Below are 26654 nucleotides of genomic sequence, written 5' to 3' on the forward strand. Positions count from 1 at the left end.
TTTACAAATGATATTTATTTATTTTTTCAGAAAAGGTTACTCCTTACATTAAAGCTACAGACAACATAAACTGCAGAAAAATGGCATGAACAAGCGAACACCACCACACGTAAATCAAGTCACCTTAATCATTACTTTGACTAGAGTCTTATTTCTTACTGAGCGCAGTCCGGGTGCAGCTGTATTAAGCGAAGAAGCCTTTCCATCACAGATTAGAGGGATCGTATGCACTCAGGTCAGCATTCTCAATCCAGATGTTCCAGTCAGGAGATGTAGGGTTTGAAGTGGTAGAAATGTGGACGAGAGGATGCTGTATGAACACTTTTTCGTCGTCTTGGACCTCACCACTTGGCCTTCTTCTCCTTCATGATCTTCTTGCTCTCCTCTCTCCTTCGCTTGTTGACCGGGTTTCGTGGGTCGTGGATCTCGAAAGTGTCCGCGTCTTGAATGGTGGCATCTTTGACTTTTCTGCTTTGCTCATCAAACTGCAGAACGTGGCCCATCCTAAATCAGATGAAAAGAGGTGGAAAGAGTTTAAAGAACTGCAGCAGAGGATCCACTAAATCACTGCTCTGTAGAACTTGTACTATCTCTTCAAGCTTCGAGCCAGTTGGAATATAATATTATTATCAACAACAAAAAAGGGATACAGTTGAAATTGCTGATATTTGTTTAAGGCGATTAATCCTGGATATGATTATCCGAATATAATATAATATCATTAACTTAAAGGGGCCTTATGGGGGTTTCCTGTTGTGTGCAATATAGGTTTTAGTGCATGTAAATGGTCTGCAAAGGCTAAAGTCCCCACATTTCTCTCCCACACCCTCCCCCATGCCTGAAACGCCTCGATTTGACTCCTTTGTTCACTTCCGCAACAAAGTGACATCAAATTGAATCAAAGTGATGTACGGTAAACAACCTTCTCCAAGTGTTTGGATGAACTTCATTTAGTCAAAACCCAAAAATATTCTGTATTGCTGTCTGTGGGAAGCTAATATACAGTAATGTTTATCAAAGGTCACACAAGGTGTTTTGAGCACAGCTTTAAAGCCTTGTTAGGATTGAAAAACCCAGAAGATGCCTGGAAAAATGTTAAAGCATGATTGGAGTCTGGCTCGAATATATACAACCATAGATATACTCTGGTATTCAAGTTATAGCGAAAACCTCTTAAAGACCACTTTCTTTGACAGAGGAGCTTTTAAGCAGGTATCTGAATAGCTTCTCTATACACAGTGAGAGATACAGTAAGAGGGCTCAAACTTTTGAGACATCTTAGCAGTTCAGAAATCCAGAAAGAAATCCCTGGTCTCCGGAGAAAAGACGCTCATGTGTCTTTCATTTCCCTGGCCAGTTTCTCTTCCCTCCAAAGACAGATTAAAGAATCAGGACATTCCTCACAGGAGATATCAGTGTCAGGCACTTCTCAGATAAAACACATTTTCTCCCACTGACATGATTTCTTCAGCTGCTGTATGAATGCTATCTGTAAATCTAAACAACAAAGCAGGACTGACTAATCGATTGTAAGGACCCATTTTTAGCCACGCAGCTACATCCGCAAACATTCATGTCTGAGTGGAAAATCCTGTGTCAGATATACCCCTGAATCAGTGTCATTCTTCCACTATTTTAACAGACTGAAATATCTCAACTACAACTGGACAGATGGCTTGGACTTTCATTTAGCACTATTTTTATAAACATTTTTTTTTATTTGTCTCCAATACTTTGGCTTATGACCAAATACTTGCGAAACTAGAAAAGCTAATCGGAGAGAGCATTTGCTAATATCAACGAGTAAAGACATCGTTCTTTTGACTTTGGCTGTTCCTGAGCTTCAATTCGCAATATGGAAATGACAATGACACTAAAAAGATGATGTGTTATATTTTTTAGCTAAGAGTTGAAACAAAACGTTGACAGCTGTTACAAAGTTCTGGTTTGGACTTGAGAGGACGTTCGTGAACATTTTCCAATCCGGGAACTAAATGTTCTGATTACTCAGAGACAACATGAATGCAACACGATACCTGCAATTTTATCAAAAGTGTCAATCTGCCTTTGACATCAATTTACATCTGGTGATTAGGTGCACCATCTCCAAGATAGCCGGCTTTTCTACCCGGACAGCTATTCGAACATATCAATCTTTCCTAGCACCCAACCCTTAGTCGTGTTTGAATACTTAAGGTTCAGGTGTGAAATAAAGAGATGTTAGAATGCTTTTTAAATATTTTCAGGGCATTTTATCTAGACAGAAGAGGTGCCAGAGATAATAAGGGAAGCGGGGGGGGGGGGGGGGGGGGGGATGACGACATGGAGCAAAGGTCTTTGATTTCTAAGCCACCAGTACACTGACTGCTGTTAACAATGACACAGTAACCCCTAGTTTCCACTGGGTCCGTCTGCGGTGCGTTACGGCTGCGCCGCGGTTTTGGTCCGGCCTCCTCCGGCGTCATACGCTACCGGGCGCGTTTCAGAAGCATTACGGAAGTGGAGCGTCGTGCATGCCGGCTCGCTTGTTGATTTGGGCATATTTCCTGGACATTTGTACTTCTACAAGAAAGTAAGTAGGCTACGTAGTTAATGGTTTATTTTTGTGTCTGTTTAAATCGTGTTTATTGTTGTTATTTCCTATTTTGTTGTGTTGTAGACTACAAACATAATTAATAATAATTGTAATAGTCCAGTTAAAACATGAATCAAAGATGGGTTGCTGTATTTTAGTGGTAAAAAAAATGCATTCATCATCATAATTATTCTATATAATTTACACACAGTGCCTGTAAACCGAAGGAGAGCGCTGGTGTTGTCCTTGTAAAAAAGATGCGTTGTTTTTCCACTTTCAATATAAAAACTTCGTCGTCCATTGTGCGTGTCGTTGTGGAGACGATGTAGTGATGTGAAGGGGGGTCTACAAATTAGTTTATTTGGGGGGTGGGCCGGATGCTGTCACTGTTCCACTTCCTGCTTGACATTACCTTACGGCGGCGTCGCGTCGAAAAATAGACTTCAATCCTATTTCGAGCGGAGCCCAGCGGCGAGACGCTTCTGGGACGCTTCTGAGCCGTAACGCGGCGCGTCTGGTGGAATAGCACCCATTGACTAGAGTGGCCGCGATCCTTGCAGACGCCGCGGCGCAGCCGCAACGCAGCTGCAACGCGCCGCAGACGGACCCGGTGGAAACTAGGGGTTAAGGCTCCAATCATCCCGCCTTGTGTCAGAATCTTTGAACCTCCTCTTTTAAGCTGATGATCAACATGTCTTTATTATCTGCTAGAATACAAATATTTACATGACCTTGTGCTGTATATGTCTGGCAGTATGTACTCTAAAGTGTAGTGCAAACCGACTGAATTAAATACAATAACTGTGTATTCTCTACTGTGTATTTTAGAATGTTCTGATGCCTCGTCTGTTTTTGGCATGTGGTATGCGTCTGCTCCGTTCCCTGGCTGAGCGCTTACAGTTCTCGTGTGTGTGTGTGTGTGTGTGTGTGTGTGTGTGTGTGTGTGTGTGTGTGTGTGTGTGTGTGTGTGTGCTCTCCCCAGTGTTCATTTGAAATCGGTAGGAGTTGTGACAGCTCATCTAGGATGTCATGGCTAGACTCTGGCAGACCCTCAGGACTCCCGCTGTGAGCGCGGGCCGCCTCTGATAATTTGTCTAGCAGTCTCAGTGATGACAGCCGAGTCACACAGCTCCGAGACCAGAGGTGGAAACACAGGCTTATCAAAAGCACTCTGCGCTGCCAGGATGCTACAGAAGCTTCCCTAAAAAACATTCCGCTCAAGTAGGGGGTGGGAATTAGATAGATACTTGGTTCATCCCAAGATGGAAAATTGTTTATCACAGCAGCATTTTTACAGTCAATGTAGAATAATAATAACATTTCTTAGAAATAGAATACAATTTTTTTTTTTTTTTTAAAACAACTACGTATGCTCAGTAGAAAAGACATATTCAGTACACAATATAAAATATACAGAATAAAGAAGAATATTCTCTAATATATCAAACTACTGAAGCGGCAGAAGCATAGGTGCATATAATCAAATGACAATATGTGTCTGTAGTATATTTCTATATATTTGTGAGATTGTATATTGTAGGTCATTCAATTATTAAATATTTTTTCTCAAGATCTATCTATCTATCTATCTATCTATCTATCTATCTAAACATAATGTACTATACATACAAAAAAATGTGCACAGCAGCTTTGAATTAAAAAGTCAAATATATCCTGTGCAAAATTAAGGAGTACAGGAGGGATAGTGAGAGAGAAACTCTTTGCATTGAGAGTGTGGACTCTCAGTGTGTGTGTGTGTGTGTGTGTGTGTGTGTGTGTGTGTGTGTGTGTGTGTGTGTGTGTGTGTGTGTGTGTGTGTGTGTGTGTGAGGGGCGACTAAGAGCAGGAGGAGGAGGAGGAGGAGGAGGAGGAGGAGGAGGGAGAGTCAGAATTTGTAGACACAGACACAGATGGAATAGTTTACCTCCTCTGGCCCAGACTTGACTTCCAATGTCTGACCTGTTGTAACCCACATTCTGTTCGCAGCGCTCCTAGAGTGGCACAGACTGGTGTTTTTCTAGGGGTACTATGCTACTGCCCCTGTCCCTCCCTCCCTCCCTCCATACCTGGCGGGGGCGACACAGTGAGGTGTCTGCAGCCCGGGAGAGGCTCCAAACGCCAGCCAAGGCTCCTCTCAAATTCATTAGGGACCCCCCCCCCCCCCCCCCCCACACACACACACACACACACACACACACACTCACAGAGACATGCTGCACTTCAAGGGGGCTTCTCGAGACTAATAGCAACTACAGATTTTGTTATTCTAAATCTCTCACACACAGACACTTTGCTCAAATTCAAACACATGGTATTCATTTAAAACCCCTACTCTGTGTAGTAAGACTTTGAGATCTTTGGTGAAAAACAGAATATGAGAGGAAAACACAGCGTCAAGGCTGATTTCCTGATGGCCAATCTGGTGGCTATGGGTTGAAATCACACACACACACACACACACACACACACACACACACACACACACACACACACACACACACACACACACACACACACACACACACACACACACACACACACACACACACACACACACACACACACACACACACACACACACACACACACACACACACACACACACACACACACACACACACACACACACACACACACACACACACACACACACACACACACACACACACAGCTTTGGATCTGGTCAGTTTCATCATTGCTGGTGAAAAGAAGGATTTTCTGAGGTATTTTAGCGTCTCATTCAGACTTTCTTTTCGCGACCTCTTGCAATCCAGTGTTCATTACGAGGGTGTCAATTGGAATAACAAAAGCAGCAGGGGATAATGAAACAGACTTCTCAGTGCCAACTTTTCATGCTCCAACTTCACCGTCCACAAAACAGAGTGTTTGCCAAACTTCTTCTTGAACTCTCCAGGAGGCACTACTGAGGACTCTGGTGTGCTTTCATGCTGCTCCCGATATTTGTGACGCTAAATAGTGTCAGTGATTTAAATTCGAGTAATAAATACTAACGCGGCGGCTATTTCATTCTCTCTTATCCTGTATTCCTTTTCCAGAGGCATAATCATTTATACAGTTTATCATGAAATACTGAGAAAAATGTCCTACTAACTTAAGTCGGTATGAAATGACATTAATAAAGTGACAAATACCTAAGTAAAAAAAACATTAACAGACAAATGGGACCATATATCAAACCAGATAAAGAAAAATGAAAGAAAAATAGCATTGATTCAAAGTTTTAAAATCTTACATTAATTGAATATACTGTGCAAATATGCCTGTAGTGGGGACTGATGGGGAGAAATTAGCAGATGTTTTTGGTCTGTGTCTGACTTTCATACAAGCGCTTCTCGTTTTGGTTTGACTCAAACGTGTTGTCTGACAAATATTCCGAATGTGTACCTTTTTGAAGCAAAACAGCAGTTTGCTCAAGCTACACTCCCACCTGCAAGGATTGCAGACCGTTGTTTAAATGACGTAAATATTGTCATCACTCAGTTTGGCCACTGGTTTTCACGATATATAAAAAAATAGAATTTTTTTTATAGTTTGAAGAAATATATATATACAAGCCCGACCTCTTCTTAGTTTTTGTTAATGTAGCACGTAACATTTTTGTTTTGCTCAGATATTTCTAGAAATGTGGACCAATGACAGCGAAGCGACTGAAAAGTGTGTGCTGGTGTAGTATTATTTCCTCAACTTACAAGCGCCTTACATTTAAATACAAAACACAGTAATAATGTTGGTCATAAGGACAGCCAGCATTATAAAGACGCTGTTATATTGTTCTTCCTATCTTTATCAAGCGTTCTTGATTTAGCTTTGTTAAAATCCTAAATGTTGAATGCGTACTTCTCTCAGCTCCTTGCCTCACAGTTGACCTTTTTTGTTGTCAACTGGCAAATAAATAAAAAGTGTGTAATTTCACATTTAAAAAACATCCACAAAATCAATGAAATATAATCTCCACTTATAAATCTTAAAAGGTATCAGGCTCACCATCCTTTGTCATCGTCCTCTGCCAGCTCTTCCACGTCCTCCTCTGGAGCATCAGTAGTGATGGCCGAAGACAACTTGGACTTGAAACGATTGAGGAGTTCCAGTGTCTGCCAAAAACATCAGACATAACTTCAGATATACAGTACAGGCGGCTGACGAGGACACAGATCCCACTCTGTGTTTTATATGCAGTCATTATTGAGAGCACACTGAGTAATATCACCTGTTGTTCTCTGACTGAGCCTTTCTTCAGTTTTTGTTTCCTCTGGTCTTCGTACTTCTTCCGTCCCTCCATATACTCAGCCACCGCCTCATTGCTTGGCTTTTCTTCCTCTGGAGAGACAAGCGAGGCGTTACTTCTCATAACTATTAACTCTGTTTTACTTCACTTAAATAAAATAGGGCTATGGCTATCTTTAAATCATAAACTTAACAAAATACAACAGGAAGCTAGTAGTGCAGTGTGAAGAAAGACAAGGTTTCAATTGTGACACACATTTCACGAACATCACATACAGCAGACCAGAAAGGGAAAAAAGTGAGTTTATGCATTTTTTTGCCAGTTAATTTCATTTCATTTCAAACCTTTATTTACACAGATAAAATCCCATTGAGATCATTGATCTCTTTTCCAAGGGAGACCTGCTCAAGTAGTTCCACATGAAACATAAAAACATAAATAGAACAACGAAAGGACATCATAAGATTGAAGGACAAATAATCACCTTATTTACAAATACTTTCATATCAACCAAAGTGTTACAAATGGTGGATAACCTTGTTTGTTTGATCAGAAACCATACTGTTGAGGTGAGAAAGTGATTGATTTGCCCCTGATGCAACAAGTTGACAACATTTGAGGAGAAGAAATACCTCTGCTTCACATGATCTCCTGCAGGAGACAGATGAGGAGCCAAGATAACACGCCCAACATGATTGGAGAAAAGATAAAAGGAAATTCAGCTTGTCAAGCTGCGACACCTGATCCATCCCGCTGACAACCTTCACAAAGATGTAGTTGACCGAAGCCCCGACCTAGTAACCCTTCAATTTATCGTTCTTAGAGAATACCTAAAATCTCGCTGCTATCTGGAACAAACAAGCTTCATGTGTCTGGTGTCTAAAAGGCAAGGAAAGAGCTCTCAACTCCTCAGCGGAGACACGTGAGCAGTATGTGCACTCCATCCACTGGAGAAGGAAAAACAGATTAAACTAGGGTTAATAAAAAACTAGCAACTCTTTTGAAAAATCAATCGACAGCTAGTTTGATAAAATCACATTTTTAATAGATTTTATCGCCTTTTTATAAAAATGTGAGCTCTTAACATTCACTGATTCAATCTTCTTTAAATGTTTATTTATTTCAACACACAAACCATTATTTAACGTGAACATTGGTTGAACAAAATCACACTTGTAAATGGCACTTAAAACTTCTCAAATGTTACATTTTCTGGTTTTCTGTAATAAACTTTGGGGTTAAACCAAACATGACATCTGAAGACATAACAATAAAATGGTGATGCTGTTTTTACGAATTTTCAAAATGCTATGGATGATATTATTTATCGAGACAACAATCTATAATGAAAAGATTGCTAGGCTTAGCTTTAATGTAAAAGGGGACACTCCAGCACACTGGTGCTCTGAATAAAAGGTAGGATATATACGCGTCGTATCACATGCAGGCATGCATCGGTCCCAGTGCAGACTTGGATTCTGGGAATCACTTTCCACAAAACTGTCCTCTGCAGTATGTGCGAAGCAGTGCCTCATCATGGATGAAAGGAGAGACAATCAGCGTGCTGGCATTGGTGCCTCATGCAGTTAATGTGCTCCTGTAAATCTCCCAGCTTAGACACACAGGCTGTGAAGTCACAGAGTGGCAGACAGTGAGCACAGTCTGCTGCAGCAGTCTTTCCACCACACACACACACACACACACACACACACACACACACACACACACACACACACACACACACACACACACACACACACACACACACACACACACACACACACACACACACACACACACACACACACACACACACACACACACACACACACACACACACACACACACACACACACACACACACACACACACACACACACACACACACACACACACACACACACACACACACACACACACACACACACACACACACACACACACACACACACACACACACACACACACACACTCCTGGCCTGCATGCTGGGACACATTCAGCTGCACCAAATAAATGATGTAACAGAGAAAACAGTGAAGAACACTGCCTGTCATTCAGAGCATAAGAGATGCAATGTTATGAGTTTCTGTAAATGTGCATTTATTCAAAAAGCTCTTTATTATGAGCAGTAAAGTGCTTACCAAGATACACTAATAAATGCTAAATTACAGAATAAATGCAACAGCATAAAACACAGGGGGGGGGGGGGATTTTAACTCATGACACAGAAATGACTATTAAAAACAAACTTAGTTGATGACAAAAGTTTATGCTGCATAAAATAAATTATAGTCAGAGTTCGGTCTTAGCTGGCAAAATGAAGGCAAGTCTCTGTGCACTAAGCAGCCCTCTAAGATTTAGAGGGGTTGAAATATGGGTTTTCTTCACCTGGACAGTGTAAGGCTCGATGGTTCCCTATTTGTATTCTTCATGCTAAGCCAGCCTTACATTTACCGGACAGAAACTAAAATGATTGCCCAAAATGTGGAACTGTATCTTTAAATTACGAAACATTTGACTCACTTTATTACTTGAAGTTGACTTTTTATGATAACATGTTTTCAGATGTAAGGTGGAACCCTGTAAGGAGTTTTGTTCCCCAAAAAGTTCACCTCAGGAGACACGCGGCAACCAAGTTTCCAATCCCACAGGGAGCTTGTGTTGACTATCACTTATGAAAACTGTGCAATTATTCGTGTTTCTCTGCGCTTTGAATCCTGAAAATACTGAGCAATTAGTGGAATTTCCAAAACGCAGCTCTGGAAATCCAAGTGCAACATTTCCCCGGGTGTCAACATGGAAGTTTGCTTTGCTGCTCGAGGGGCACACCTTTTTTCTCTTGATTTATGGGACCAACAAGTGTTCTCCCTCCATCTCTCCCCCAGTCACCTCTCCTGCTCCCCCCCCACTGCAGCCTGTGTCATGCTAGATGCTGACTGATGACGCCCCGAGGTCCTCCATACACACATCACCTTCTCCAGCTGTTGTCGCTAACTACCATCCTTGAGTTTGATGGCCTTTCTAACTACATTCCTCCCCTCTGCTGTCACCTGGGCTCATAAGCGCTACAAATCAAGCCGCTGATGTTGTAGCAACCAAAAGCTGTTGTGGGATAAAAGGCTCCCATTCTCTGTTAAACAATCAACCGTTTTTAAAAGAAAAAGATCCCGAGCTGTGAAGTGACATGACTGCTCATAATCAATCAAAAAGCCATTCATATGCTGTCAGTTACACCTTTGAGGTCAACAGCAACTATCCATCTTCGACGCTAAGGAACAACCGTTTACATAAGAACATATAACAAAGAAGTCCTGTGAAAAAAAGTAACTTGTTGAAAATCTGTATATTGAGGAGACAAAAATAATCTCGATCACAGGTAATTGGCGTTTCAAATATCCCTCTGCTGCAGCATTACTTTCATTCATTTCAAAGTCAACAACTTGCAAGAGGCAGCAGCGTAATGAAACACCAAGGGCACACAGGCATAACCTGTATAATATCTAAGTGGGATACAGACTGCTGCCACATCATTTAAGGTGGGTATTGAATGGACAGTGGTTTCAGAATGGCTCTCTTATTTTTGGCTGCGGTACCAAGCCTCCATGCCAAGAAAGAGAAAACCAGACTAAAGGAACATGCTATAATTTATGTGATGAAAAGTGAAGGGAAAAAGGTGAATTATGAAGAGACAATTTAAGTCTCACTCCAATCAACGTCATGCACATGTGGGCGGCTGCTGCTGGTGGAGCAGGATGAGGAACGGTCTTTAATGCAGAACCGTGATGGGATGGTGGAGAAATCACATCACCATTTATAGCAGTATTACAGGAAGCGCTTTAGACCACTGCAGTGAAAGTCCTTAAGTGTCTTCTATGTTTTTATAATTTGAATTCATGGGCTGGGTAAAAGACAGGAATAACAGGACGGTTACTGCCTTTCACTATTAGTTTAGGCTAATGTCACAGATTAGCATTTGTAAGTGCGATGGTGCCTTGGCTTGATAAATAGCAAAACGGTGGGAATGAATAGAGCTAAAAAAAAAAACAACATCCACTTTTTCCTGACACTTATTTTAAAAATCATATTCATATCATATTGAGTGCCACAGTGACGCGTCCTAAAACCCGGATCCAAGTATTTTACCACGTCCGGTTCCTTCGCCAAAAAGCAGTGCAATTTCTCCATCGGGTTTTGGAAAATATCTCTAAATAAGGTCTGTGGTTGAGACACGCTGAAGAGACGGATCACGTTTTGTTCTACGACATTAAATCCATCAGCAGGGACCCCGCTGGTGATTTCTGAAGAGTTTACGTGTCTGAAAAACGATGGTTGTTACCGAGTGGCTGAATAGGACTACAGAAGTTGTCCGGGCCGTTTTACGTCATTACACCGAACACGTAAACACTCCTCTAAGTTTGCTTGCCCTGTTCTGCTTGAAAGCAAGTCCCTGCCTCCTGCAAAGTGTTCAAACAAACACTTCAACTCGTACCATTTACAATCTGAATGTTTGAATATGGATCTGAAGTTGGCGTGACGTTGAAGCAGCGACCCTGCTGTAGTTCCTTTATAGCATAACGTTAGCATTTTGCGACTAGATTTATGCTTCGAAAATGATAAAAGTAGGATAGACATGTGGAGATTATCCGGCTGAACAAAACGTGATCCGTCTCTTAAATGTGTTTCAACCACAGACCTTATTTCCAGCTATTTTCCAAAATCCTATGGAGAAATTGCATTGGTGTTTGACGAAGGAACAGGAAGGAGTTTACTTCCTGGTTTTAGGACGCGTAAAACCAAAATCAAACAAAAGATTGAAAACTACAAAATCCTTATGGCAACTATTATGACGATAGCAATAGTTGTTCAGCTCTTGTCAAATGTTGGCAAATGTGTCTGCGCAGTAAGACACCAAATCTGTACTTTTTTCCAAAACGTACTCTTTTGTAGGTTTATTGCTACATTTGGCAGCTGAGTTTGTAGACACAAGTTACTGGACGAAATAGCACAGTTTGAACCAGCAATCTCACACTCTCCTATAGTCTGTTGGAAGCACCGGAAACAAGTAAAGACTAGAATGGCACTTGGAGAGCGCAGACCTCGGCCAAGGCCAAAAAAGCATCATCATGACTCCCATTTCCCTTCTCAGGAAGTCTTTGTTCCACCTTTGGTGTGATGGAGCTTTAAGTCGTATTGTGGAAGCTTAAAAGAATATGTGTTGTATTTTATTGCAGAAGACATAAATATTGATTTTGAGGTTGTAGTTCTGACCAAAATGGAAATTCATGTACATTTTTGGCGTTAGAATTTTTCCCCCCCGATTGTTTCTATACCTCCTGAATGCAGCATAAATGCCAATGAAAGCAAAACATAATTTGTGTTCCTTCCCTTGATTTGTATTGGCTCTAAAATGTAATGCTTTCATACCTGGGACATGCCCTTCCGCTAAGTCTTTAATAAGAATCACAGTGCCCTTCAACAAGAAAATAATGAATAAAACACAAGAGACATCAAACGCTTAGGTTTGTCTCTTTTTCTCGCTTTACTCAAGTAACTAAAGAAGGGACACAGCATACTGGGTTGGTGGTTCTTCATTTAAATTTATTTTAGTACCATATTTACTTTTGTGGAAAAGCGGTCGTTGACTTGTGGGTCACTTCAAATGAAGTGAAGTTTGTTCCCGCAGGACCATTGTGGTGGATTTATGGCCGAAGCGAGGCGCCACCTTTGGCTTTGATCGCCGCAGTTTGCACAAGCTGTCTGCAGTTAACGCACACACATTACACAGGTCCTACTGGTTCCGTCAGCCACTTGATATTTGATGCATAAGAATACACATTTTCCTGTAATTAAATGAGTAGAAGTGTGAATTAGTTTTAAGATCTTCTATTGCATTTTTTACAGATGACTCTATTTAATGAATAATTAATTACTTGAAAGGCAAACAATAAAATAACTACATTTGTTAGTTACTAAAGTTAAATATTCTCTGGTTACAGCCTTGTACGTGTTTATATTTAGAGATGTATGTTGTTTTCTGAGATGGGTGACTGAATTTCTTTGGGTTTTGGACGGTTAAAAGAAATCTAAAGTTTTGAGACGTCGCCTACATCTCTGAAATGTTTTATAGGCTTAGCTGAATGATTGAGAAATTAAACAACCATAGAAATACGTGCTAGTGGCAGCCCCTACACTGACCAGTTTGAGAAGCATGCAAATAAATTAGAAAGAGGTCGACCTTCACAGAGATGTCAGAGCAGAACCAGGAAAATAAATTAAGCTTTAAGGGACGACAGTGTCAATACCCTACATGTGTGTGTGCAGCTCTAAATGCTGCACAGCTTCTCCAGTGGGATCAGATGAAACGAGCCCTCGCCGCAGTGTGTTTCTGTGGCTGAGCTCAAATTCAAGATATACAGCATTTCAGCAGACATCCGTCTCCCCTGCACTAGCCATTGGCCCATGACATCTATTGGAATTAACCGTTGCTTCCAACACAGAAATGTAATGAGGAACTCTCAAAATAAACTCCTGCCTGTGGCTAAGCTGCCAGAGAAGCACAACACAAAGGTCCCCTGGCAGAGCAGAAATACCTTGTAAGATAATGGAGCAGCTTAGGCTAGCTGCCACTTGGTATAACAATGCAGGGCTGTTTACAGACTCAACATTAGAGTTTATAACTGGATCTATTAAGAAAAGGCCTCTTTCTGCTTCGGGGTGTTTATAGAAACAGCTATGTAGATATCACTAAGAGCAACACATTGTGTCAGACTGACCAACAGAATCCTAGCTAATGTTGCTTTGAAAGTACAATGTGTGTTGTGCTCTTTTACTTAAAATCTTGAACCAATAAGTTGGAAGTCAAGAGTGGGCTCAGTGTCTGTGTTTGGGGGGAAAAGCCACAGTGTTTGTGGAGACAAAAACAATGTTTGAGCAACAAAAGCCCATCAAGGTTTTCAGTAAATGTTGGCTGATGTTCCTCCCAGAACCCCACACGAACTATATCATTTGGTTTCACAATATACACACAACCTCAAACTAACCTCTTGGTCTGAGCAGCATTTGTAATTTTCCAAAAATGTAAAAGAATCCAAAGATTGACAGCATTATGACAGACTGCAGTGTGGTGGAGCCCGGAGGGGGTTTTGAGGGCAGATCTCTTACAGACTCACACTGGCCAAAGCTGCAAACTAACAAACACACAACGAGTTTGATGTGCAACTATGGCGGCCACTCAACAATGTTCACCCACGCATTTTTCTGTGAGCTCAAACTCAAAAATGCAGACCCTCGGAGGGGGGGAAGAAATAGACGTCTGCAACTAATTGACCAAATCAGAGGGTTGCCTGTCTTAGTGTCCATTAGCAGAGAATGCAGCGCGGACCACCCTCTCAGACCTTTGTGCTGAGTGTCCTTTCTCAAGCACCTAGTTGTGGTGAGATACATGTAGAGTGTATTATCAACCACCAATACATTCACAGCATAATGAGTTCCAGTAATACACATGCATCAGTACATGGGGGGGGAATACATGCGTACATACCTTCTGCAACTTCCTCCACTGCAGGTTTTAAACTGTCTTCTTTCCTTTGCTTTATGGCCTGTAGATCCTTCTTCAACTGCCGCGCCTCTTTGCGAAATTCATCACTGTGAGGGGAGAAATAAAAAATGTATTAAGTTATACAAATCAACAAATATAAAGTATTACACCTGTAAAAGACAATGACAAAATAACAGGTTCATACACACAAATCAGTCATGACTAATGTAGTAAATAGTTAAAGCAGACTGGCTCCGGCTGTTGAACAAGCGTTTTCATAATAAACAAATTAAATCAACACTCTTATGTTACTAGTCTTCACAAACAAACATCAACTGTTCAGTCTCTCTGTCTGAATATAGCGTTCATGGCTAATTATGTGGGTATATAAAACAAACATAAAACGCTGCGTGTGAGTGTCAGGGGGAAGAATGTACATTAAAAGCTTATGTTACATCAATACATTTGATGGAGCCTTGATCAATTATTGTTCGCGCCTCCAAACTCAACAAAAAAAACATATGCTTCTGTTTGAGGATTTTATTTAGTCCAACCTTTCTAAGCATGAATCATTTTGATTAGCTGTACATAAGTAGAAGACGTGGGAAAATATAATTGTTTTACAGGTCACAAGAATGTCTATAACCTTAGAAATGAAGTCCCAATTCAAAACCCATTATGTCTCCCGTCAAGTTTAAGTATAGACCAACAGACCCTAAGCCTAGGGCCAATCCAAGTCTCCAGTGAGGACAACCAGGCCAAAGTAAAGACCAAAAGATACAAGTCCAAAGTACAGACCATGAAGCCCAGAATCAAGACAAAGTACTAAATCCAAGGTTGTCCCAAGTCAAGAGAGGCAAGCCCCAACTCCTAAATCAAGGCAAAAGTAATGTCTAACAAGCCCAAGCTCAACGACAGGAAAGTGGCAATTAGAGACCAAAAACTCTCAAAATCAAGTCCAAAGTGAAGTCCAATAACTCCTGGTTCAGTTCCAAAACGTTGTGTTTCAAGTTGTGGCTTCACACAAGATCTTTCATTTAAAAGTCAAAGCGATGTTGCTAATCTTTTTACATTTGTCAGGTCAAGTCACCAGTTTCATTACTTGAGTTCAACTCAAGTCCAAGACTTGAGTCAACAGCTCTAAGTATACGCATGGAGATATACGCATGTGAAGCAGAGCACAACACTTTGGACGGAAGCTATATAATATTATTGTACGTTGTGTGCAATAAACTACATACACTTCCTGTGATACATGAGATAAAACAACCACCCAATGCTGTTGGCAGAAGGAATGAAATACTTTATACTTCCTTTCCTCAAGTGGCACAACATTACAGGCACTACTCCTGTCCAGCCACCCTAATAAAACCTTTAACTAGATGACAGAGGCAGGCCAAGGCACCTCCTTGCTTCCTCGGTAGCGTCCCCTTTGGCCCAAAGCCCAGCTCATGGAAGGCCAAATGCAAGAGGTCTGAACCAGAGCTGGCAAATGCTGACTATTGTTCCCTTCCATATGATTGAGACTACTGCCAGTTGCAGAGCAGATATGTTTTGTTAAGAAATGATAATATTTTCGTACTGCCTGACAGCTCTGTTTTTGTCCCATTCTCTCGCGGAGCCACAGAGCACAGGTAAGTCTCAGTCTGGGCCCCTGGCCTAGAAACATGTGAGGCATCTCCAGACCAAACAATGGCTGCCTTTGTTTCTTACATCTGCTTCTCTGGGCTGACATTCATTTGCATCCTTTTTTTCAACCTTTTATTTCATTCTTCTGTTTCTAGCGTTCCAAACACTCACGTTACCTTTGTTTAAATCTATCGCATTGTCTGTGACAAAGCATCGAGGCATCAAACTGAGTGATATTTTAACTGCAAGTGTCTTAGCCTTGATGTCATGTCTCTTCCTTGTTAGCTTCCCTGCAGTTCCCGAGAGTACACATGAGGAACCAGTCAGACATGCTGCTGTAAGTCGTCTGTTTTCCCAAAGTCAAAATGTTTGCAGCTGAATCCAGACTGCCAAGAGCAGCGCTGGTTGGCAGAGGGAGTCTGTGTGAGGAAGTGGCCGCTCAGCTCTGTCTAGGAGCAATGACAACAACCTCTTTTCTGAGACACACTCAGATGTGACAAACCACAGGAGGGCAGAATAATATAAGCATTCAAAGACTATAGCTGCCATTCACAATTATACAATTCACACAAGAAGTGAAAGCCTAGTCAAATATGGTCAAATGTATTATTTTTGGGCTAGTATCCCTCCATTTATGACAACATATTGACATCCATCAAAAGTAAACCAAGATATTGCAGAAAGAGGACGAAATAACATGAAGTCAGCGGTCTACGATTTAAAGTAGTTTAACTTTCATTGCAATATGTCATCATAGTTGTTGAGACTTTTTAAAGACTTATCACTTTGTTACTGGGTTGTCAGGTTCTTGGAAAAACCTTTGACTACTACAAAGGAAACTACACATACTGAATGAGTCATTAATTGAATATCAATTGGTTGTATTTGTGAGATGAAGAAAGGTTGTAGAAATTGCCATTTATCAAAAGGGCTACACGATTCAGTATTTCACTCCATTCAGTGGGGTTACTCACGCGCTCACAAAGACAGCAGATGCCGAATACTTTTGATCCTTTTCTAGTTTTAGTTACTAACACTTCCCATAATGCAACTTTCTGGAGAAGATTTCAGGTCTCAAAGCTCATAGTCTCCGTTTTTTTTATTAAATTAATTAAGTTCACAAAGCTTTTGCAGAATGACAGGCACGATATACAACCGTTTTCACATTAAAACGTACTACTACTAAACTGATCTTTAAGGGTATAAATCATTGGAGTTCCAATTTAGATAAACATAAAGCAACTTTCAATGCCAGATAACTGCTCACTGTATCAGGCAAATGGTGCGATATATATGTAATGTAAAAAAGGAAAACATTCTTGAAAGTCATGCTAACAAAGTCAGGCCAAAAACTGCATTAGCAAAGAAGGGCAGTGGTTACAAATCGGACTATTGCTCACAGACTATGACCTCAAAACTAACCTGAATATGTTGTGTTTGATCCCCCCCTTTAAAATGTACAGTATATACACGTGTTTGGTGCTTGTCCAGTTCCTCTTGACATGACTCCTTTGTGTTTTAACTCATTATCTATGAGTCAAAAGTATGACGCAAGGCTCTTACTCTAAAACAGAGCAGCCTCTTCTCCTGTACTCGGAGGTGAGGCTTCATATACCCTGCAGAGAGGAACACTTTGGACTTAGGCTGAGTGATCATTTTCTGCCTGCCTTGACATGCCGCCACTCGGAAAACAAGAGATGTTTCCCAGGTAACAGCCAAACAATCGGCTCCAGAGCCGCACTGCCAATAAAGAGAAGGAGGCCAGAGAGGACAGGAAAAGCCCCGACAACAACAAGACACACCTTGGGGCTCAGCAAATTCCTCCAAGACCCTCGCATCCCAACACCACAAATTACTTTGTACACACTCATGAATAATGTGAGAACAACCCTTTGGAATACACTGGGTAAATCAAAATTTGAGTATTAACGGCAAAGTATTTTTTAAAGGTAATTGAAGCTAATACACTTATCTATATAAAACATTTTTATATACAAATCCTGGTTACCACATATAGGCTAATAATTGCGTAACATAAAGAAATAAAATATACTTTTAAGATTCTTTACATATGGGTGATTTACATTCTTTGACCATGACATACATTTTTTAAATCAGATAAAAAAGGGCTTTTAGAGACATACTATGCAATAAGGTTTCTAAATGACTTCCAATATATCTTTAATAGGTAATTATTCGACAATATATACAGAACAGAATAATGATATACATGTGGTAAACTAAGATATGGCTCATTCAAATAGTATTGCCTCCCTTCAGTTAAAAGGCTTGATTGATAATGTCGGTAAATCAATTAATCAATGACATATTACTAAGTATTTGACTGGCTATGACATTCCTCAAGCTTCTATGATGTAGCCTGATTTAGACTAAGTAGCTACTTAATACCTAGCAAGGATTTAAGACGCACTATATTCACATGAATAAATAAATACATTCACAGATTTAAGGGCAGATGGTGCAAATCAGTCACAATGCAGTAAATATCAAAACGAAGGATCAACGTTGAACAAAATTTATTTAAGGCCAGGCCAGTAATAACACCTAATAGAATAAAAGGAAGGATACAAAAAGGAGGAATTTAGTTTGTTGTAGTTCATCCAAGAGGAGTCTCCATCTGACAGCGAGTCATTTAAAAAACACAAGGCCAGGCAGAGATAGAAAATCCACTCGGTTGTTGTCGTCAAATAATAAACAGACCTAAATGGACAAAGCTACATACATTATGTATCCTTTTTGTAAATCCCTTTTATTCCCAGCAGCATCCCTCGGCTGCCAGCGACTGTCACTCTTTCAGAACAATTCAAAAGAAGTGAAACCCAGAGAGCTGTGGATGATTAACTTTTCATAAAGAAAGCATATGAAGTGATTGGCAGGAGACCAAGAACTCGCTCACGATTCAGAGCCCTGCGTTTAATACTCCAGTGTCTGGCAGCAGTCTGAGGCTGACACAGGAATTCGACAACCTTAAAATAGTGCAGTGATGACTGTATGGTTCATCAAGAATGCAATCGTTTTCCAAAATGTACAAGCAATGCCTTTTTTGGATTTCTCGGCATTCTCATTTCCCAGATCTCAAGTGACTTTGGAGACATTTCATTTGTGATAAAGTCAAACAGTTTCAACTTCAATTATAGCCGCAGTGCGAATGCAACAAGTCACATTCAACACCAAAGGATGGCAGCTTCTCCCTGCTATGGTGGTGGACTCTAACGACTGAGCAAGTGATGTGGATGAATGTGCTAGAATAACAAGATGGCTGGTTGAACTCCCCTCAGGGGGCACTCCATGGCTTGGTCAACAGCCAAGGAGAACTGTGAGCTGGAGTGGAGGAATCCAACCTCAACACAGGAATTTGCATGACTTTGCAGAGTGATCGAGACCAACACATTGCAGTGGACCTAGGTTCCTCTGAGCCGCACACTCACAATTACTGTAAGTTAGTTATGATGAATGCTTTATGAGTTTTGCGTAATATCTGCATGTATCTTTCAGAATTTTCCATTTCTCTTTAACATTTTTCTTGCTTTTCAGACAAAGAAAATAGGCACATTGTCAAACGTTGACATTGACCACAATCCAAGCTGTTTTTTATTAATTTTCAAAACGTTTTCGACCCCACCGTCCTAAACACGCATCGCTGTCTGGAACGGTTTCCAGCGAGCAAGTGCCCCTTATGCAGCAGACATGCTACAGTGGCCCAGAGATGTGTAACCTGGCAGCTCCAAAACATACACAATCTCACTGCCAAGAACTGGATTATCTCAAGCAGCTTTCTGCACAACAGCAGCGGCGAATGCTTTCTTGATCTCGCCAACCTTTCACTGGGAGCGCGTTGGGTTATGACCAATGACAAGAGACAGGTGCAGCCAATTAATAGAGAGTGACGCAGCGTCCGGGGAACGGCCACTCGGGCAGGATAATTAGTGTCTGCTGTCGCATTTCACTTACACTGTCCACAAGGCTAGAATAATACTTTCTTAAGGACCACTGTGGCAGGAGACCCAAACCAGAAACAGTAAGATAAACGATTAGTCAATCAATGAATTAGTCCATTGACAAATGATTAATTTGCAACTATTTTGATGATAAGAAATATATTTTCCGTCATTTCTTTGGTAAATCTCCAAACATTCTTTGGTAGAAGCTCCAATATGGAGTTTTGATGTTCTTTTCTGAGTTTTAAGTCATTGTAAAGAAAATCTCTTTGTTTTGTTTGGACAAAAACACGTCATATTTCACTAGTTTCTGACCGATTACAGTGATAAAAAAGTGGTAGAATCATCAATTTAAGAACTGGAATTAACGGGGTTAAGACCCAAGCTTGACTTTAAGAATGCCCACACAACTAAGTCTACCAAAAATGGAAGACCAGTGGAAAGGATGGACATTATATAGAGAAGAAGACAAACACATTGGACAAGATAATCCAGGAAATTGAGATTTAACTCCCGACAAGGGCTTTTTTGGACAGTCGTTTTTTTATTTTATTTCATTTTTGAGTTGCCCGTTGCGCCTTAACATGTGGATACGAATTAAAATTGTATTTTTGTATGTCAAAGTGAAATGACAGTATGTACGTTTGGAATTCAGTGCAATTATTTTCAAGAAAAAAAAAGAAAAAGAAAAAAAAGAATGCCCACACAGTTGCACAGTCTAATTTAAATTGTAATTCAATACTTTAGTCTCTATTAAAGTCCATATTATTAAAGCCTGCTGCCACACACTGTACACAGTGCACCATATATAAGTATGTGATAACAAGTGATATAAATAACAGGAAGTGCAGTTGTGTTATCTGCAGCCTGGAGTAACTGAGAAGCGATTACCGGAGACAGCAGAGGGAGCCAGGCCTGCTGGCAGAGCAGCTCACCCTGCGTCCACAGCCATATGGAAGCGTTTTGCTTCCCCAGTCATGCCCCGTCGGGTTTAACAAAAGTGGCGACTACCACATACACTGCTTTTGGGACTTCATTCAGTAGTGTCTTTTATAAAGCAACCCCCTAAAGAGGCCTACTTCAAACACAGTAAAACCAGACTTGATCAATAGTTCTATACAAGAAGTGTCAAACTGTGAAAAAGCTCAATACCAACAACACCACACTTCACAGCAGGTTGAGACAAACTTAAACAAAAAGGATCTATGTGGATCTATTGTGACTCATCTTTAAAGTTTTAACATGTCTTGGTCCACGTACAGCGTGGCAGACTGCTCATGAGTGTGAACAAGTCCAAGCATTTTGCAACCATTGAACTCAGCAGTGGAATAAAGCAACGTAGGATAGTTTTGAAAAAATATTTTGGTTTCTGGGACTCCTTATTTCAAGGTTGTCTCACCAGCCTTGAATTGAAGACAAAATACACAATCATTGTTGTAAATGTTCCCCCTTACTGAGGCCGAATACACTGCAGACACAATTCCTTCAAATACTGTTTATCTGAGTGCTAAATGCAAAGTAAACTCAATCAGACAGAATTGAAAAAGCGGCTGATTTTAACATCCTCTCTTCTTTTTCCCAGGTGACTAGATACTAGTTGGTGTTCCTCGTTGCGCACAGAGCGGCTCACAGCTCAAAGCAAAGCAACTGTGGGAGAGCGAGGCTGCAACAATGCCCCCTTTGTCCCGGGCTAACACTGTACCTACCAGCCTGCCCTTTGATTCCCTGCCAAGACAAACTACTGTGTTCGGTTACAGTTCTTGTAGCAAAACAATCTGCGCTTGCGTTTAATATACTACAGTCTGCCTGCATTGGGCTGACTGTCAGTCAGGACACACACACACACACACACACACACACACACACACACACACACACACACACACACACACACACACACACACACACACACACACACACACACACACACACACACACACACACACACACACACACACACACACACACACACACACACACACACACACACACACACACACACACACACACACACACACACACACACACACACACACACACACACACACACACACACACACACACACACACACACACACACTAATGAGAGAAGGGTATGTTGATTATGCGTGTTGAGCGCTACCTGTTAAGAGGATATGGAGCAGAGATAACTGGCCAGCATCAAAGAGAGATGAAAGACAAATCACTTTCTCCTCAGGTCATTTTCAGACTAATGTTGTCTCACACACCATCACCTTCCACTCTCACCTTCACTTCACTCACACTGTTGGCTCACACAGACGCACTGTTTGCTTCTACTTCAGCACAGTAAGTAATTTGGTTTGAGTGCCAACATTCCTGTTTCAAATCGCAGGTCCACTGATGTTGGTCCAGTGAGTGTGTGTGTGTGTGTGTGCGTTAATGTAAGTGTGTAGAAACAGAGCTGGTAGATACGAGCACGGTAATGACACCAGGATACGAGAGAAAAGGGGAGATACTGGAGCTACGTTCAAGAGCACCATATTTATGTCATCTCAATAATTCGATTATTAAATGCTGATCAAATGAAAGTGCTGCAGAAAATTATATAAGTACCAAGAAGGAGAAACAGGACTTATTTGGAGTCTGATATCTTTTAAACCTTCTTAAAAAAGGGAGACTCCACCCACTCTACTCATGGGCGAGTTTACTCATCAAGCAAGAATGATGTATAACATTATCAGCCAGCTATAAAAACTGGAGGTTTGAAAGAAGTGGTCAATTAGACGTCTTATTAAAGATGCATTTAAGGCCCCATTTACACGGGAACACAAACGCAAACGAAACGAACCAAATTCGATATCAAAAAGGTATTCCGTCTACACGGATACGGCTCAATAAAACGTGTCCCTTCACACGAGACCGCTCGACCCGCTGGAGACGCTGTAGTACATATGCCGGGCCTGTAAGTGGCGCTGTACTTCCGCCACAAAATACACCAAAAGCAGCGAAGAAGACCCCCGAGCATGGTGACCTGGTTGCCCTTCTGTTTATTCTCCGCGGTGGATTTAGCAACATGTAGTTCATGTAGTTCTCCATGTCCAAATGTTGTACATTTGATATCTAGGATTTTTGAAGATTTTTTAACCTGAAGGTTTGAAATGGGCAAGATTTGAGTGAAGCACATGTGTTGAAAAACACCCATTTTTAAACAGTATAGTGCTTTGGAAATCCAACCACGGCCTAATCAGAGAAACAGAATTATTTGCTGTTGCAGAAAAAGTAGTAAATAATCCTAATTTGTAGGATTGGATTTGTTCATTTGGTAATGATACTTAAAGTTTAGCTAAGTCTTAAGCAGACACGATTTCACGATTGTTCTTACTTTTAACAGACTGAAGATTGAATTAATAACCATATACTCTATACCACCATAAGCTGCAACCTTAACTCAGTGTTTGTACATTTTAGAAAATGAAGCCCTCCCTCCTTTTGTGGATTTACTAAATTCAGCTCTGTAAAATCAAGTTTGGATGGTCTCTTCTCATCTTATTGTACTCATGAAACAGGAGGGTTGCTTGTGATTCCTTTTGCTCTGTATAACGCAGTTCAACAGCTCCCCCATCATGTTGTTACGCATCATTACAAGTTGAACAATTACACAATGGAAAAGCTTGCAGACTATTTATTAAACAAACCTGCCCTCTGTTGGATACAGATGACACGTTAACTCACTCGGGTCAGAATCATGTCGTCATACCTGCGGCTGGGCTTTTTCCCTCGCTCTTCGTCATCCGTCGCTTTCTCTTCGCTTTTTAATTTCTTTAGCTTGTTGCTGATGATTTCTCTCGTCTTCTGCCTCTCATCTGAGTCATACTCTTCGTCTGAATCCATGTCATCTTCAACATCACCATCGGCCTTATCGTCGGTCTGAGAGGCAGAACAAAGACATTTAGAATCAGAGAGAAAATAAACTTTGCTTTGGGGCAAAGGAGATTGTACAGTGTTGGACTTACCTCAGCTGTCTCTCCTGGTATACGCTTCTTTTTTTTCCTTCAAGGTAAAAGGAGAAGGATTACAAATGTAGGAGAAGGTGCTTAATGTACAACTATTCGTATTATTCATTACACATACTTATCAACAGCAGGAACAGAGCTCAGTCTGGGATCATCTTTCAGAAGGTCATGGCTGCTCTTGCTTTTTCCCTTAAGTGTCTGAAGAAACACAAACAACAGTAGGATAATGATTTAGTTTTCTCCCATTTTGCAACAGTCTCGACTTCTGAATCTTCCATTTCATTTTAATAGAAAATAATTTGAAACCAAAAATAAATGTAATGGCGCACACACACACACTAACTTGTTATACTTAAATGTATACGATTTAAACTACTTAAATACGATAGACATGGATTACAGATGTAGTCAGGTTCTAACAATTAAATCATATTTGAAGACAAGATTACAGGGTTTATTCTGGCAATTTTATGACATAGAACATGCTTTGGTAATCCCTATAGATGTTGAGTGTGTCTGACTGTCAGAGTCAATGGCAGATGTGGTCAGTTTGAATGGTCTGTCAAACAGTTAATAGATATGAATATTTAATAATTTCCCCGTTTGGGATAAATACATTGAATGTGTCTGTCTGTCTCTATGTCTGGGAACCCTTAAAAAAAAAAAATAGGAAAATTATTTCACAGCCATTTCATTGGCAGAAAATCGGGCGACTAGTTTTGGGCTTCAGTACCTGGCTCACTTGATTCGCCATCTCCTCTTCCTCTTCAGCTTCCTCTCCAAATGATAACAGACTGAAGTTCCTACGAAAGAAACCACACAGTCAGCATAAATGCATCGATAACAACAACAACAACACATGCAGCCACAATTGAGGGTAAACATTGCAACCAAATGGCAAAAGATGGAAATAATAAGAGCCAGGAGCAAAGAGGAGAGGAACTATTGACATATATTATTATATTTGTTTAGGTCTGATCTGATGTAATGTTTATGCTGCAGATACACTCAGTGAGACAGAGGAAATTCAAGCACTCACTTTGTGGCTTTCGACTGTGATTTCTTTGAGTCCTCTTTATCTTTATCCTTTTTGGATTTCCTTGTTTCCCGAGGTATAATGTCATCAAAAGGAGAGTGAAGCACCTGGAAGACACAACACGTTTTTTAACATCAATACTTAAATCAAAGACACCATAAAGCTGTCAAGCAAATAAAAAAGTAGTTGAAGAAAGAAAAATACCTCAGTAATTTTTATCTTGTGGGGATTCAAGGGTCTTTCGTCAGCGTCACATTCAACTTCTGCCAATCTGAGCATATTGTAGACCGTGTCTCCGGTGACCTGCAGTGGGTATTGTTGGGAAAAAGCATGACGTTGAGTACTCATTAACTGATCTGTTGCTGATCTGGATCCATGCATGTGGCAGGCACAGGATTTCCATAGATCCACAGGAAATATTTATATAAATTCCTACAGTTTCTCAGATTCACCTTGCCGAATATGGTGTGTTTATTGTTGAGTTCATCTGCTCGTCCCAAGGTGAAGAAAAACTGACTGCCATTATCATGTGGGCCAGCATTTGCCATGGCCACCAAACCTCTCCGATTGAAGCGCATCCTGGAGTGAAATTCATCCTAAAAATGTAAAAAGACATATGTATTCAAAGGTTATTTTATTTCAATCTCAGCTCAATCCTTTAATGGTTGACTTTGCATAGGGGTTAGTACTGTAGGTTAACATGACCTTGGAATGATTTGTACTTATTAATCATTTTGGATTTAACATCTATACACAGTGCAGAAATCTTGCCTTGAATGGTCGTCCATAGACGGACTCTCCACCTGTCCCTGTTCCAGTGGGATCTCCCCCCTGAACAATGAACTCACGCACCACTCTGTGAAACATTGTGCCATCATAGTAACCTAGAGGAGACATACAAGACAATTAGATAACCCTTTATTTTACAGGTGTGGGTGACTAGTGTTGCTGCAATGACTGGTCTTGTTGTTTTTGTATTCTGCATTATCTTAAGAGTGTTTTAGCTAGCTTTGAATTCTTACCTTCCATGCACAGTTGCACAAAGTTCCTGCATGCCTTAGGAGCCTCCTTGGACCACAACTCAATGTCAATGTCGCCTGCTGTGGTCTTCAACAGGACCTAAGAAAGCATCACAAGTGGAAGCATTAAAAACAAGATATTATAAACATGTTGTTGTCGCTGAATCGTGCAACGTAGGTAAACATAATCAATGTTATACCGTTTAAAAGTAAATGATATAGTGATATATCGTGTTTGCACAAAGAGGAATTGAAGTTACAATTGCGCTCACCTTTCCATTTGATGGTGGTTCTTGGATGTAAATATTGCTCATTCTGCCGCCGAGCTTTGCAGTCAGAAGATGAAAATTGTCTTATTTTAGACCTTCTGATTATGTATAGCTAACTGTTGTATAACCCGATAAATTATGTTTGCTAAAATGTCCTACTTACTGACAAATATTATACTTCAGTGACTACAGCCATGTTTTCCACACTTATTGTCCTGGTTGTTTACGTCGGAGTATGTGGGGGGCCTCTATAAAGTCCTCTATAAAGTATTTTTGTTATGTTTTTAAATATTACCTTAAAAATCAGTGACTTTACATTTATATTACTTTCAGTGAATAATGCATTGACCGGAATTTCGATCAGAAATGCGCTAGACACCAAACAATCCCAGAGAATTCTTCAACCAAC

General features: G+C 40.7%; 1 protein-coding gene across 1 annotated transcript; it reads right to left on the bottom strand.

The window, feature by feature from the left end:
• On the bottom strand, positions 1 to 26469 carry cwc27 (CWC27 spliceosome associated cyclophilin). The gene is made up of 14 exons (XM_034096591.2): positions 26249 to 26469; positions 25980 to 26076; positions 25729 to 25841; positions 25410 to 25553; positions 25162 to 25260; positions 24961 to 25064; positions 24655 to 24724; positions 24040 to 24119; positions 23922 to 23958; positions 23666 to 23835; positions 14363 to 14466; positions 6804 to 6913; positions 6581 to 6687; positions 1 to 504 (listed from the first exon to the last, which is right to left on the bottom strand). Exons 1-14 carry the CDS (start codon positions 26288 to 26290, stop codon positions 342 to 344), a joined length of 1440 nt encoding a protein of 479 aa, XP_033952482.1. The 5' UTR covers positions 26291 to 26469; the 3' UTR covers positions 1 to 341.
• Positions 26470 to 26654: the final 185 nt, after the last annotated feature.

This window comes from Pseudochaenichthys georgianus, chromosome 12 (genome assembly GCF_902827115.2).
Source record: "Pseudochaenichthys georgianus chromosome 12, fPseGeo1.2, whole genome shotgun sequence".
In the NCBI taxonomy this organism is placed as follows: Eukaryota; Metazoa; Chordata; class Actinopteri; order Perciformes; family Channichthyidae; genus Pseudochaenichthys; species Pseudochaenichthys georgianus.